Raw genomic sequence first — 13394 nt, 5'->3', positions numbered from 1 at the left:
TTGTGGTTCTGGTGTTGTCTGACACTTCCATTGGGCCAGAGTCCTTGGATGTAGTGAGGGTTCTGAAGATTTATGTCAAGAGGACGGCTCGTTATCGGAAATCTTATTCGCTGTTTGTCCTTTATGATGCCACCAAGATTGGTTGTCTGGCTTTCAAGCAATCCATTACACGTTGGCTCAGGTTGACCATTCAACAGGCCTATACTTCGACGGCTCTGCCTTTGCTGACGTCTATTAAGGCCCACTCGACGAGGTCTGTGGGCTTTTACTGGGCGGCTGCCCGGGGTGTCTTGGCCTTGCAGTTGTGCCGAGCTGCTACTCTGGTTCTAACACTTTAGTGAAATTCTATCGGTTCGACACCTTGGCCAGGGATGACCTTCAGTTTGGTCAGGCGGTTTTACAGGGGTCTCGGCACTCTCCCACCCGTTTGGTGGCTTTGGGACTTCCCCATGGTACTAAAGTACAGTTCCCCATTATCCACTAGGACGTTAGAGAAAATAGGAATTTAATACCTACCGGTAATTCCTTTTCTCGTAGTCCGTAGTGTATACTGGGCGCCCGTCTCAGTGCTTCGATTACTGCTTACTTGAGTAAGTATTTGGTTGGTCCGCCGTTTAGGTTCCTTTAGGTTGTTGGGATAGCTGTTCCATCCTGGTTGGGTTGGTGTTGCTATCCTCTGTTCTGGTTAGCGCTCTCCTTTTGGTTATGGTTGTGTTGTCTTGTTGCCTCACCGCTGTTGTGTTTATTCCTTCTCTCGTGGTATGTCCGTCTCCTCGGGCACAGTTTTCCTAGACTGAGTCTGGTAGGAAGGGCATAGAGGGGAGGAGCCAGCACACACATACACACACTAAAGGTTTTAAAGTGCCAGGCTCCAATGGACCCGATCTATACCCCAAGGTACTAAAGTACAGTTCCTCAGTATCCACTACGGACTAACAGAAATTACCGGAAGGTATAAAATTCCTATTTTTATTTTTTATTTTTTTTTAGGATGCCCAAACAGTACTTAAAAAAATAAATGAGACAAAGCCTTTGGGCTAAATGTAATAGCCTCCAAGTTGTCAGAGGTGTGGGACTTTCCAGGTTGGTTTTGCCATGTAAATGATTGGCGCTTTAAAAAAAAAAACGGGCAGACTCGCAGAAAATCCTGCACCTCCGGCAACTCAGAGGCTGTAATATTTAGCCCTTTATGTTATACAAATTAGATGATGTCAGGTACATATGTATACTGATGGTATTATAAATATCTAGTCCTAGATAACTTTTATACAATTAAGTTTTAAAAAGGCAGGTGACCAGTGTGTGTCTGATATTTTCCTGTAAACGTCAAACATTTTCCAAGATCTCTTTATTGTTTTCCTAGATTTATGTGACTTTGTTCATATACTCTACATCACTTAGCTCATAGTGTACCGTGACTGATATTAGCACATTCATTTGTTCATTGTTTCTTGCCCTATGACAGTGCTTTTTGTGCAGAGCATAAGGAACAAGCGAAGGCTGCAAACAGTAAGTTTTATGTACAGATTTTGTTCTGTCAACATTTCTATCTTAGATGTAGATTAAATATTCTTGCTTGCTAGAGTTCTATTGTCTGTTTGTCTCATTCTATTTTAACAGTACCTGGTCTCCATATTTAATCAGTTAATGCCATTCGTTGCCGGCGCGCTAGACCCAGTAAAATAACAATACACGGAACCTTTAGCCTGATGCTGAGAATTGTCACTGACAGTCAATAGGAATAACTAGGACAGCGCTAATTGGGCAGAGCAGCCACTCTCGGGCCAGTCAGTGTATACCTATTCACGGCTAGTGACATTTTCACCTATTGACTGTACTGTACGTACTTGGACAGAGAATGTGCAGAATACTTAGATTTTCTAAATTGTTGAACAACAATGAAGGGGCAAAAAAATCATCAGCGTATAAATGGGATGTAGTTGGAATCCCGGCGGTCGGAATCCCGACCAGAATGGCGGCAGTGCCGCCACAGCTATTCCCACTCCTGGGTGTCCACGCCATGAAGTGGGAATAGAACTTGTGGCAAGCCACCAAGCCCACAGCGTGGCGAACGTAGCCCGGTCGCCCCCCCCCTGCCAGCATTCTGACAGGATTCCGGCATTAGTATTTTGACCGCCGGGGATTCCATACCCAACCCGTATAAATATGTGGTAACTGCCAGCTGCAGTCCTTACATTATACAGAATGTCCACATGACGGCTGCTGTCTTGCAACTGGCTCGCTACAGCGCTGCCTCAATCTACTGCGTGAGCTACTTGGTGCATGCAAGCAGCGATGCTCTCGCATGATTCGAGTAGCCCTCTGCCTGCGCAGCCTAGCCGTGAAGCAGATGGCTACACGCAGTGTTAAGGGTTGCAGGGACATCACATAGCTGCCACGGCCCGCCCCACAAACGATCCGGACATGCCTGCGTTGTCTGGGCCTCGTCCCCCCCCAATGCTACCACAATGCCACCTCCTGCCCTACGACCACCTCTGCCTGTCAGTCAGGAAGAGGTGATCGCAGAAGTGAGATGCCGTTGCATCTCACTGTGTGCACAAGCGCAGTGCGGGTGCTGCGCGTGCGCACACTATACCAGACTTCAGTCTGCGACCACTGCCGTAGCAGCGTCCAGGTCTGAATCTGCCTCTTAGTATGCCATGATGCATCATAGCGTGGCATATAAGACGTGCCAGTTATCCCACGCAGTATTGCGGAGAAACAGTAGGTGTATGAGGACACTCTGTGTTGCAATAGATGGATAAATTGAATGGCTAAACAAAGCTCACGATACGTTGAATAGATTTATAGATATATAAGCAAATAATTTTTCCTGTGGCACACGGTTACAATTTAAACAGTACACTATACCATCAAAGCTTATTGTGTATACTATTAATTTCCAGATTGTTACCCTTGCTAACAGCAAGTGATCTCGGAGGAGGCTGCCATCTTTGTTCCACATTGTAGCAATTTTGGACTATTCCATATTTTTCTTTGGAAAAAGTTATCTTATCAAATGTTACTAAGGGTGGGTACACACTAGAACGATATCGGAACGATTTGCCATATTGGAATTACAAATCGTTGTGTGTTCCTGCTGGTCACATGCAACATCTTTTGGTCGACCGTGCTGCAAGTCCAATCGTTTATTACATCATGTCGTGTGTAAAGCCAATTTCACATGGCCCGGAGCAAAGTGAATTCGGCCAGACCATCAAGACAACCGGCCGTCGCTCTAGTTCCACCCTAAGACAAACACCTACTGTAAATAGCGTCATACAGTATAGCATTTGCTTGATTAAACTAAAACATGAAAAAGCTATAGGGGTATATGCAATTGCGGTCGAATTGCAGCTGGAATTCGACCGTTTTTTAATTCGACACAATTCGACAGTCACACACCCCTTGCGGTCAGCGGTTGACCGCGAGTAACCTCACCGCTGACCGCAAAGTTCCCACCATTGAAGATAATGGAGCGGCATAGTGCTATGCGCCGTCTGACAGCTCAGACGCGCACAGCCAGTCAGGAGAGTGCCACGACGTGGCGCTCCCTGATTGGCTGAAGGGGACCCTCTGTGACAGGAGTCACGGGGGGTCTCAGCAGTCGGGGAAAGGGGTACCATGTGTAAACATGGGACCCCTTTCAGTGCGTGGTCCGGGTAATGCGTTTTATTATTTTGCCAAGTACGTGGATTACAAGTAGAAGAGGACAGATCTACACAGGATTTTGGTGAGTATAATTTTATTTTCAGGTACCCCATGGATTCTACTGGTGAAGGGGACCGAGTCGGCGTGTGAACATAGGTAAGTATGTGTGTGTTGGCGTGCATGTATGTAATAAAGTTTTACTTTCACGGTGTGCGTGTACTGTTTTTATTTGGGTATTTTTTTGCAGTAGAACTACAGGTACCAGCGGGCCTGTTTCCCCCCGCATGCTGGTACTTGTGGTTCTCCAAGTACCAGCTTGCGAGGGAGGCTTGCTGGGACTTGTAGTTCTGCTACAAAAAAACAATATTCTTTATTTTGACACAAGGCTTTCAGCCTCCCATCCTCAGCCCTTGGATGGGGGGACAGCCTCGAGCTTCACCCTTGGCCCTTGGGTGGCTGGAGGGGGGGACCCCTTGATTTAAGGGGTCCCCACTCCTCCAGGGTACCCCGGCCAGGGGTGACTAGTTGGGGATTTAATGCTACGGCCGCAGGGACCGGTATAAAAGTGTCCCCCGGCTGTGGCATTATCTCTCCAGCTAGTGGAGCCCGGTGCTGGTGTTAAAAATACGGGGGACCCCTACGTCTTTTGTCCCCCCGTACTTTTTGCACCAGGACCGGACGCAGAGCCCGGTGCTGGTTGTTAAAATACGGGGGATCCCCTGTCAATTTCCCCCCCGTCTTTTTACAACCGGGACCGGCTCAATGAGCCCGAGGCTGGTTATGCTTGGGAGGGAGGACCCCACGCATTTTTTTCCAGGATTTTTTACACATTCCCACCCCTTCCCACTGAAAAACATGCTCTGATCTCTCCATATTATTTTAGTCAGTTAAAAAAAATATATATTCTTTTAAAAAATATATAAATAATACTTGTGGCTCCTAATAGACAAACCAAGTACATAATCCCTACTAATATAGATAGATATGCTATTAGCATAAAAACACAAAAAAAAAAAATTGACAAAATGACTGTCGAAAAGCACTGTTGTCGAATCGACATTCTTCAATTGAATACACTTTTGTCGAAAAGCCGCATTTTTACCATTGCAGACATGTCGAATTTGACAACTGTCGAATTGCAAAAAGTCGAATTTGAAACGGCCGTTTTTTTGTCGAAAAGTACTGTATTGCATTGTCGAATCATTTTTTTGTGTCGAAAATGCCCCGTTTTTCGACATTTGCGGCAATTCGACCGCAATTGCATATACCCCAATAGTCAAAAAAGCCGCAGTTCGTGTGTTGGTCATAAACATGCAAATAGTTTCTATTTATTAAAGAGCATAAGCGGAATTATTATCCTGGATTTCTGCCCAATGCAGTAGATATACTGGACTATACGCTTTTCCCATCAATTGTTATGTATTCCTGCTTTTCCAAACGTAAAATAATCTAAAAAGATTTAAAAAAAATGTTAACGTTTGCTTTACTGAAAAAAGGGCTGATTGAGAGGTGGATGCAAGTGCCATCGCTACTGTAATCCCATACTCAGCGGATCTTCAGAAATATGCTAATGCTGCAGCGGCAGGTATTTGTACAGAGACTTACGTATAAAAGTCTCAACTGGTCGTAACATCAGACTTCTGAGCAACCTTATTGGTTGTTCAGAATGACCGTCAGAACTAAGACGCCGTGGCCAGTACAGCTGGGAATGATTTTACAGTTACTGGGTGGGACACGCCTGCAGTTGACAAGCTAGACTGACGTCGCTAATCAATCGTCTCGCGTGTGCTGAGCCAATGTGACACGTACACAGTCCAAAAAACATTGCTGAGATCCGCAAACGTTGCATTGGGTCCGCCTCTGAATCAGGCCCATCGTTTTTGAAAGCACTAAAACTTGTGTTTCACCCTTAGACAGCCAATTGGATGAAGACTCTGACACTAGTGAACAATCCGGCACACCTGAGGAATTTCACAGAGAAACGGGGCAGGTAGGAGAAATGTGCTATTACACATCTCCAGCTATTTTAAAAAGTTTATTTTTATCAATCAGAATAGCCTGTTGGGAAAACAATAGACCACATTTACTAAACCTACGTGTTTCCAATCAACCTCTGTCCGTACTTTTAGCTAGTTTTGTGGAGTTTTTGGCACAATGGGCCCTATCAACCACAAAAATTACAAAAAGGATGTGGGCGCATACGCAGGGCCTACTGGGCGGATAGCATGCTGGGCGGCCTTGCCCTGTGATAGGCGGCCCCCAGCATGCAATCAAAAGGATTGCAAATTCTTCTACTTAGCAGAATTTGCAATCCTTACTGAATCGGTTCCAATGTGCAGCAGATGCATATGTCCGTTCTTGCTGCATGTTTCTTCCTGGTGCTTGGTATGTCTGTTTATAACGTTGCGTTGTTATTGTATACTGCTCTCCAGTTGTCTCTGCTTCTCCATAATGATTACACTATTTAAGAAGCAATCCTGCACTCATACATTTCTCTGTCAGTAATATCCTTGCTCAGCCACGTATATCTATCTAGTCCTATTTGTGTCAGCACCAGTACCACATCTTTAGCCCAGCTAACGTTATGAGAGAAGTAAGCTTGTAAGATTTGTGTTGGTGGTAGTATAGGGAGCAGTGGGGCACAATGTAGAGTTTCTTGGGAATGGGATCCATTTTTTTCAAACTATTATTTTTATCACCAAAGAGAGAACATGCGGAAAGGAGGATTTTATTCTATTTATCACCCAAGAAAGAGAACAGCTCCATCCACAGCAAGGGGTATACAATGTCTTCATTGTCAATTTTGCTCAATTTATAGAAGTGTTGTAAGTAGGTAACTACCCCCATATGACGTTCCCTGCATAGAGTATCGTGTTCCCTACATAGGGGTACATTTACTAAGATTCGTATTTTCCAAATTCATGTCCAAGTTCAATCACGAATGACATCGACAGTGTAAAATTGCAACTTTTTGAATTGATTACGATGGATTTACTAAGCTGTCGTATTCGGGTTTTTCTTTTCTTCCGATGTCGATGTCATTCGTGGTTTTTTACCTATTTTTACGGCAGTGATTAGCAAAACACTGCCGACTTTTTTTACAATCAATCTCGGCCGGATCTGTGTGATCCGTGCTGGGGTTTATTTTTATTTTATTTTTTAATTAAACACTGTAAAATAATTTAAAAAAATGCGTGGGGTCCCCCCTCCTAAGCATAACCAGCCTCGGGCTCTTTGAGCCGATCCTGGTTGCAGAAATATGGGGGAAAAAATGACAGGGGTTCCCCCATATTTAAGCAACCAGCATCGGGCTCTGCGCCTGGTCCTGGTCCCAAAAATACGGGGGACAAAAAGAGTAGGGGTCCCCCGTATTTTTAAAACCAGCACCGGGCTCCACTAGCTGGACAGATAATGCCACAGCCGGGGGTCACTTTTATATAGTGCCCTGCGGCCGTGGCATCAAAAATCCAACTAGTCACCCCTGGCCGGGGTACCCTGGGGGAGTGGGGACCCCTTCAATCAAGGGGTCCCCCCCCCCCAGCCACCCAAGGGCCAGGGGTGAAGCCCGAGGCTGTCCCCCCCCATCCAATGGGCTGCGGATGGGGAGGCTGATAGCCTTTGTTGTAAAAGAAAAGATATTGTTTTTAGTAGCAGTACTACAAGGCCCAGCAAGCCTCCCCCGCATGCTGGTACTTGGAGAACCACAAGTACCAGCATGCGACGGAAAAACGGGCCCGCTGGTACCTGTAGTACTACTACTAAAAAAATACCCAAAAAAAGACAAGACACACACACCGTGAAAGTATAATTTTATTACATACATACACACATACATACATACTTACCTTAAGTTCCCACGCAGGTCGGTCCTCTTCTCCAGTAGAATCCAAGGGGTACCTGTTGAAGAAATTATACTCACGAGATCCAGGGGTCCAGGCTCCTCGGGAAATCCATGGGTAATCCACGTACTTGACAAAAAAAACAAAACGGTGTCCCGACCACGAACTGAAAGGGGACCCATGTTTGCACATGGGTCACCTTTCCACGAATGCCAGAAAGCCACTCTGACTTCTGTCTAAGTGGGTTTCTTCAGCCAATCAGGGAGCGCCACGTTGTAGCACTCTCCTGATCAGCTGTGTGGTCCTGTCCTCACTGACAGGCAGCACACGGCAGTGTTACAATGTAGCGCCTATGCGCTACATTGTAACCAATGATGGGAACTTTCTGCTCAGCGGTGACGTCACTTTAGGTCAACCGCAGGGCAGAAAGTTCCCATCATTGGTTACAATGTAGCGCATAGGCGCTACATTGTAACACTGCCGTGTGCTGCCTGTCAGTGAGGACAGGACCACACAGCTGATCAGGAGAGTGCTACAACGTGGCGCTCCCTGATTGGCTGAAGAAACCCACTTAGACAGAAGTCAGAGTGGCTTTCTGGCATTCGTGGAAAGGTGACCCATGTGCAAACATGGGTCCCCTTTCAGTTCGTGGTCGGGACACCGTTTTTTTTTTTTTGTCAAGTACGTGGATTACCCCTGGATTTCCCAAGGAGCCTGGACCCCTGGATCTCGTGAGTATAATTTCTTCAACAGGTACCCCTTGGATTCTACTGGAGAAGAGGACCGACCTGCGTGGGAACTTAAGGTAAGTATGTATGTATGTATGTGTGTATGTATGTAATAAAATTATACTTTCACGGTGTGTGTGTCTTGTCTTTTTTTGGGTATTTTTTTAGTAGTAGTACTACAGGTACCAGCGGGCCCGTTTTTCCGTCGCATGCTGGTACTTGTGGTTCTCCAAGTACCAGCATGCGGGGGAGGCTTGCTGGGCCTTGTAGTACTGCTACTAAAAACAATATCTTTTCTTTTACAACAAAGGCTATCAGCCTCCCCATCCGCAGCCCATTGGATGGGGGGGGACAGCCTCGGGCTTCACCCCTGGCCCTTGGGTGGCTGGGGGGGGGGGGGCCCTTGATTGAAGGGGTCCCCACTCCCCCAGGGTACCCCGGCCAGGAGTGACTAGTTGGATTTTTGATGCCACGGCCGCAGGGCACTATATAAAAGTGACCCCCGGCTGTGGCATTATCTGTCCAGCTAGTGGAGCCCGGTGCTGGTTTTAAAAATACGGGGGACCCCTACTCTTTTTGTCCCCCGTATTTTTGGGACCAGGACCAGGCGCAGAGCCCGATGCTGGTTGCTTAAATATGGGGGAACCCCTGTCATTTTTTTTCCCATATTTCTGCAACCAGGATCGGCTCAAAGAGCCCGAGGCTGGTTATGCTTAGGAGGGGGGACCCCACCAATTTTTTTTAATAAAATAACAACTTTCCCACCCCTTCCCACTGATATACATGCACGGATCTCATGGATCCCTGCATGCCTATCCAATCACGGAAAAAAAAAGTAGGTCTGTTTTTTTTTAGCACTTTTTTACGAGTTGTAATTTTTCACGGCAGTGTTTGTTTGTTTTTTGCTTTGCACTTCTTAGTAAATGACCGAGATTCATACTTAAACAGCCGCGTTTTGACCGATGGTGTATTCATTTGTAATTTTTTACCTGAACTTGCAAAAAATTACGAATGCCCTCATCACTGCCGTGATTAGTGCTTAGTAAATTACCGAGATGACACTTTGATGAAAAAACGCCATCTCGGTCAAAATCGGGAGCTTAGTAAATTTCCCCCATAGAGTATCGTGTTACCTGCACAGAGTATCGTCTTTACACACATGACTCAGGCCTGGTTATAAATTTTACAGACATATCTTGAGCAGACAATATTATTCTAATATGAACACTTATAAAGGCCAGTGATGGCAGGCCTGACATCACAGGGAAACATTTTTCAAAAATAGAAAATAAAATGCAGCTGACCATCCCGTCACCTCTTGTACAGTGTAAGCTTACCGATATTTATTTTATGGCCTGTAGGGTTTATAGGGATACATGTCATATGTGTCTGTCTGTCATTGATCCCACCATTAACCACTACGGGTGGGGCTGCCGACACTGCTGCTGGCTCTGGTAAGTAGAGCACAGCAATAGCGCTAGTGGTTGCAGGGTGCGGTTCCAAGCACCCTGCAAGCCAAATGCAGCTACTGTGGGACAGCGAGATGGCTGCCCACAGGATCCTGTGCTCTGTGCGGCTTCACCGCTCACACACCCCTTGTTACAGCCCTGCCTACATACACCCTGTCTCTGCATCTACATAACATTACTCCTACACCCTGTCCCTCCATCCAATGAATGTCACCTCATCCATACACCCTGTCCCTTCATCCAGAGACCCTCACCTTACCCCTACACCCTGTCCCTTCATTCATAAACCTGCTCACACCCATAGTAGCACCCAGTCTAGCAATATTCCAGACTGCCTGTGCCTCAGACCTCCGCTCCTATCCGCACACTCCTGTCTCCTCAGAGTCATCTGCCCTCAGTCTTATCCCACACTGCCCTATGTCACACCACCTAGCTGTGATGTCCTCTGCATTTTATGGTGGTCATTGGAGTTCCCTATATTATGTGGCACTCATTGCAAAGTTCTTTGTAGTGTATGGAGGTCACTTGAATGCTTGGTGTATTATATGGAGGTCATTGTAATGCTTTCTGCATTATATGGCAGTCACTGCGATGCTCGCTGTATTATAATTTGGTGATTGTAACTTTTTCTGTATTATATGGCGGTCACTGATGCTCTTTGTATTATATGGTGGTCACAAGCTTTTACTTGTTATAGCTCCATTATAAAGTGGTTGAAGGTAGGTGCTAGCTATGACTTCCATGGAGATAGTCACACCCACAGCACAGGCCACACCCCTATATAGACCTCACCCACACCACACTGGTCATGCCCCCTCATCAATAGTCACTCCGCCTGCAGTGGCACACAATAGACCTTTCATAAATTTCAGCAGGTCCATGTAGACATTAAATTAGCACTGGTGTTTAGCCTCATTTCATTTTTATTTTTTTATTTTTTTTACATAGCATGGGCCTTATGTAAATTTGGAAGTACGTCTGTCTTAATTTGCACAAAATCTACATTTCCATACTGCACATACATACCAAATAAATAGTTATGTGCAAAGATGCACTTTTTACACAGAGAGGCTATACAGTAAGGGCAGTACATGTGAGTGAGGTAGACCTGGACACAGATGGAGGAGGCTTGATTATTGTGGGTGCTGAAGTACTGGTGCAAAGATCTTTGTTCATGATTAGAATTATCACTGATCTTTGCAGTGTTAAATCAGTCGTAAAACAATAACAGCATACACCCCACCAACAAAAGTTGTCTAAGCCTTAGCTCTCATAGTCTTGTTACTGCTAATGCAAGAGGATGAATAGTTTGCAAAAGTCTCAACCAGCGCCAGGCTACGATAAGCTGGGCTAGTCATACTATAAAGGGCCCAATACACTAGAAAGATAATGCCCGATTTCAGCCATTCGGGCTGATATATCGGATGAAATCGGGCATTTCGGATGTGTTTTACATTCAATCCGATCCGATGCGCGGTCCCGTGAGTATCGGATCGGATCCCCTAGATTGACTGTGCTGCACTCACGATATGTCGGACCCCGCAGGCTTGGCTGGGATCGCACAAGATACATCGTAATCAAAAGGACCGCATATGTATCTTATGCGATCCTGCCGTCCGGGAGGCTGCCGGGGTCACCTGCGACATGAGGTCGCATTAGTGTATGGGGCCCTTAACAGAGATGCACACATCTGGGGTACCCTCGTGTCATAGTGGGACACAGCCCAGACTATTAAGCACAGGGCTGAATTTGCTAGGAGAAATGCACCCACGCTCCCCACCTTTGCTAGGATAAAGTGCATCCCTTAGGAGTTCGGGTTATAATAAAATGGTGAACGAGGGATTGGGGCATGTTTATTTAAAGTGAAGTACTTTTAATATGATGTGAGTGTTATGATTTTTTTTTTTTTAGTACTTTTACTATGTTCCATTACAGGTAACATCGAGCTCTGGATGTCGTAGTTCTTAATGGCCCGCTGTGCTTAAGCGCTGGCATACCCAAGTAGATTATAGTCTGGATTGGCATACGCCAGTATTGCCACATATTTAAAGGCATTTGATTTTACTGCTTGCAATAACTACCCCAGCATCCACTTCTCAGGATTGATGGGATCATCCCCAGTACTGCTAGCATGGGCCTGGATTCCCCTAGGTGTTTTTTTGTGACTCATATTCACTTCGTTAATTCAGGCTCATGCTAAACCCGCTTATGCTGTGTCCCCGCTATGACAGGAGGGTCCCAATTTGCAGGATCCCCCAATTATACTGCAACCAGACCAGCCTGTCAGAGCCTAATACTAGCCGGGAAGCAGTTAAAATACCGCTAGTCGGGATCCCGACGCCAGAAGCCCGGCCAGTGGTGAAATCCAGCTGCCGGAATACAGGCGCACCACAGGCTATTCTCCCTCTGTGGGTGTCCGCGACACCTATAGAGGAAGAATATAACCTGTTGCAAGCCACCGTGCCCGCAGCGTGGCGAGTGCAGCAAGCCCGCAAGGGGCTTTCCAGTGCTCACCCCGCTCCATGGGATGCCGCTGTCTATATACTGACGGCTGGCATCACGGTCGCCGGTAATTCATACTGAATCCTACTAGTCTACTACTCATAGCGTACTACTAGTTGCAGCTGTTCCAGGGATCCCACACACTGATCCTCCTGCATTAGAGCTATATGAGCCTGATGCTCTGTTCACCTATGAGGAACCGCTGTCCATGGTATTGGTTGTGTTGGCACTTACGGCTGGGTGTGGATTATTGGGTCAACCTTAACTAGGTCGACAGTCATTAGGACGACCACTATTGGTCGACAGTGACTAGGTCGACACCTGGAAAAGGTCGACACAGTCATTTATTTATTTATTTATTAACAGTTTCTTATATAGCGCAGCATATTCTGTTGCACTTTATAATTAGAAAATTAGAACAACAGTAAAAGAACAAAACTGGGCAAAAACAGACATAGAGGTAGGAAGGCCCTGCTCGCAAGCTTACTATCTATATGGAAATAGGCATTGATACACAGGATAGGTGCTACCCATTGCATAATGGTCCACAAGATTGCTACATTCTTAATGGGTTGTATATGATCACCCAGCAATGGGGGTAATTCAGACTGGATCGCTGCTGTGAAGTGCATGCACACCTCAAGAGCCCAGTAAGATGCTAACAGCATCTCTGGGATGCGATCGCCTCTACCTGATTGACAGGCGGGGCAGGAGGGGGCATGCCAGTGGTGTTCAAACGCTATTGGCAGGGCGCGGTCCGGACAACACAGGTGTGTCCGGATCATTGTGGGGGCAGGAGTTGCACAGGCAGGGAGCTACTCGCCAGGTGAAAGCTTTTGCACCCTTGCTGGGGGAGGGGGCAGAGCCAGACATGCGGGGTGGATTAGCTTGTGCTGGGCGTCCCCCCCGCATGTCTGAGTAAATGATCGTAGATGTGCTAAATTTAGCACATCTACGATCAAAACTGAATTACCCCCCATGTTGGCCAAGTGTCAGGAGGGTGTGAGAGTAAAGAAAGACAAGATATGTTAGGTTGTGTGTACTGCACAGAGAGGATGTAATTAGATAGGGAAACACTGAAGGTTATGTGGGTGAGTCTGGAATTTGATAGGCTTGTCTGAAGAGGTGAGTTTTCAGGGAACGTTTAAAGGTTTGCAGACTAGAGGTGAGTCTTATTGTGTGTGGGAGGTCATTCCACAGAGTGG

General features: G+C 46.3%; 1 protein-coding gene across 5 annotated transcripts in view; it reads left to right on the top strand.

Moving 5' to 3' along the window:
• The window catches only part of LOC135006096 (uncharacterized), a 227549-nt gene that overhangs the window by 74084 nt on the left and 140071 nt on the right, over nt 1-13394 (top strand). For all 5 annotated transcript variants that reach the window (XM_063951991.1, XM_063951990.1, XM_063951989.1 and 2 more), the window contains 2 exons: nt 1466-1509; nt 5565-5641. In XM_063951991.1, coding sequence (XP_063808061.1) covers nt 1466-1509; nt 5565-5641 — 121 coding nt within the window. The remainder of the gene's footprint in view (nt 1-1465; nt 1510-5564; nt 5642-13394) is intronic.

This window comes from Pseudophryne corroboree, chromosome 2, assembly GCF_028390025.1.
Source record: "Pseudophryne corroboree isolate aPseCor3 chromosome 2, aPseCor3.hap2, whole genome shotgun sequence".
In the NCBI taxonomy this organism is placed as follows: Eukaryota; Metazoa; Chordata; class Amphibia; order Anura; family Myobatrachidae; genus Pseudophryne; species Pseudophryne corroboree.
Note: the sequence above shows the minus strand (reverse complement) of the source record. Positions and strands in the feature narration are given on the sequence as shown.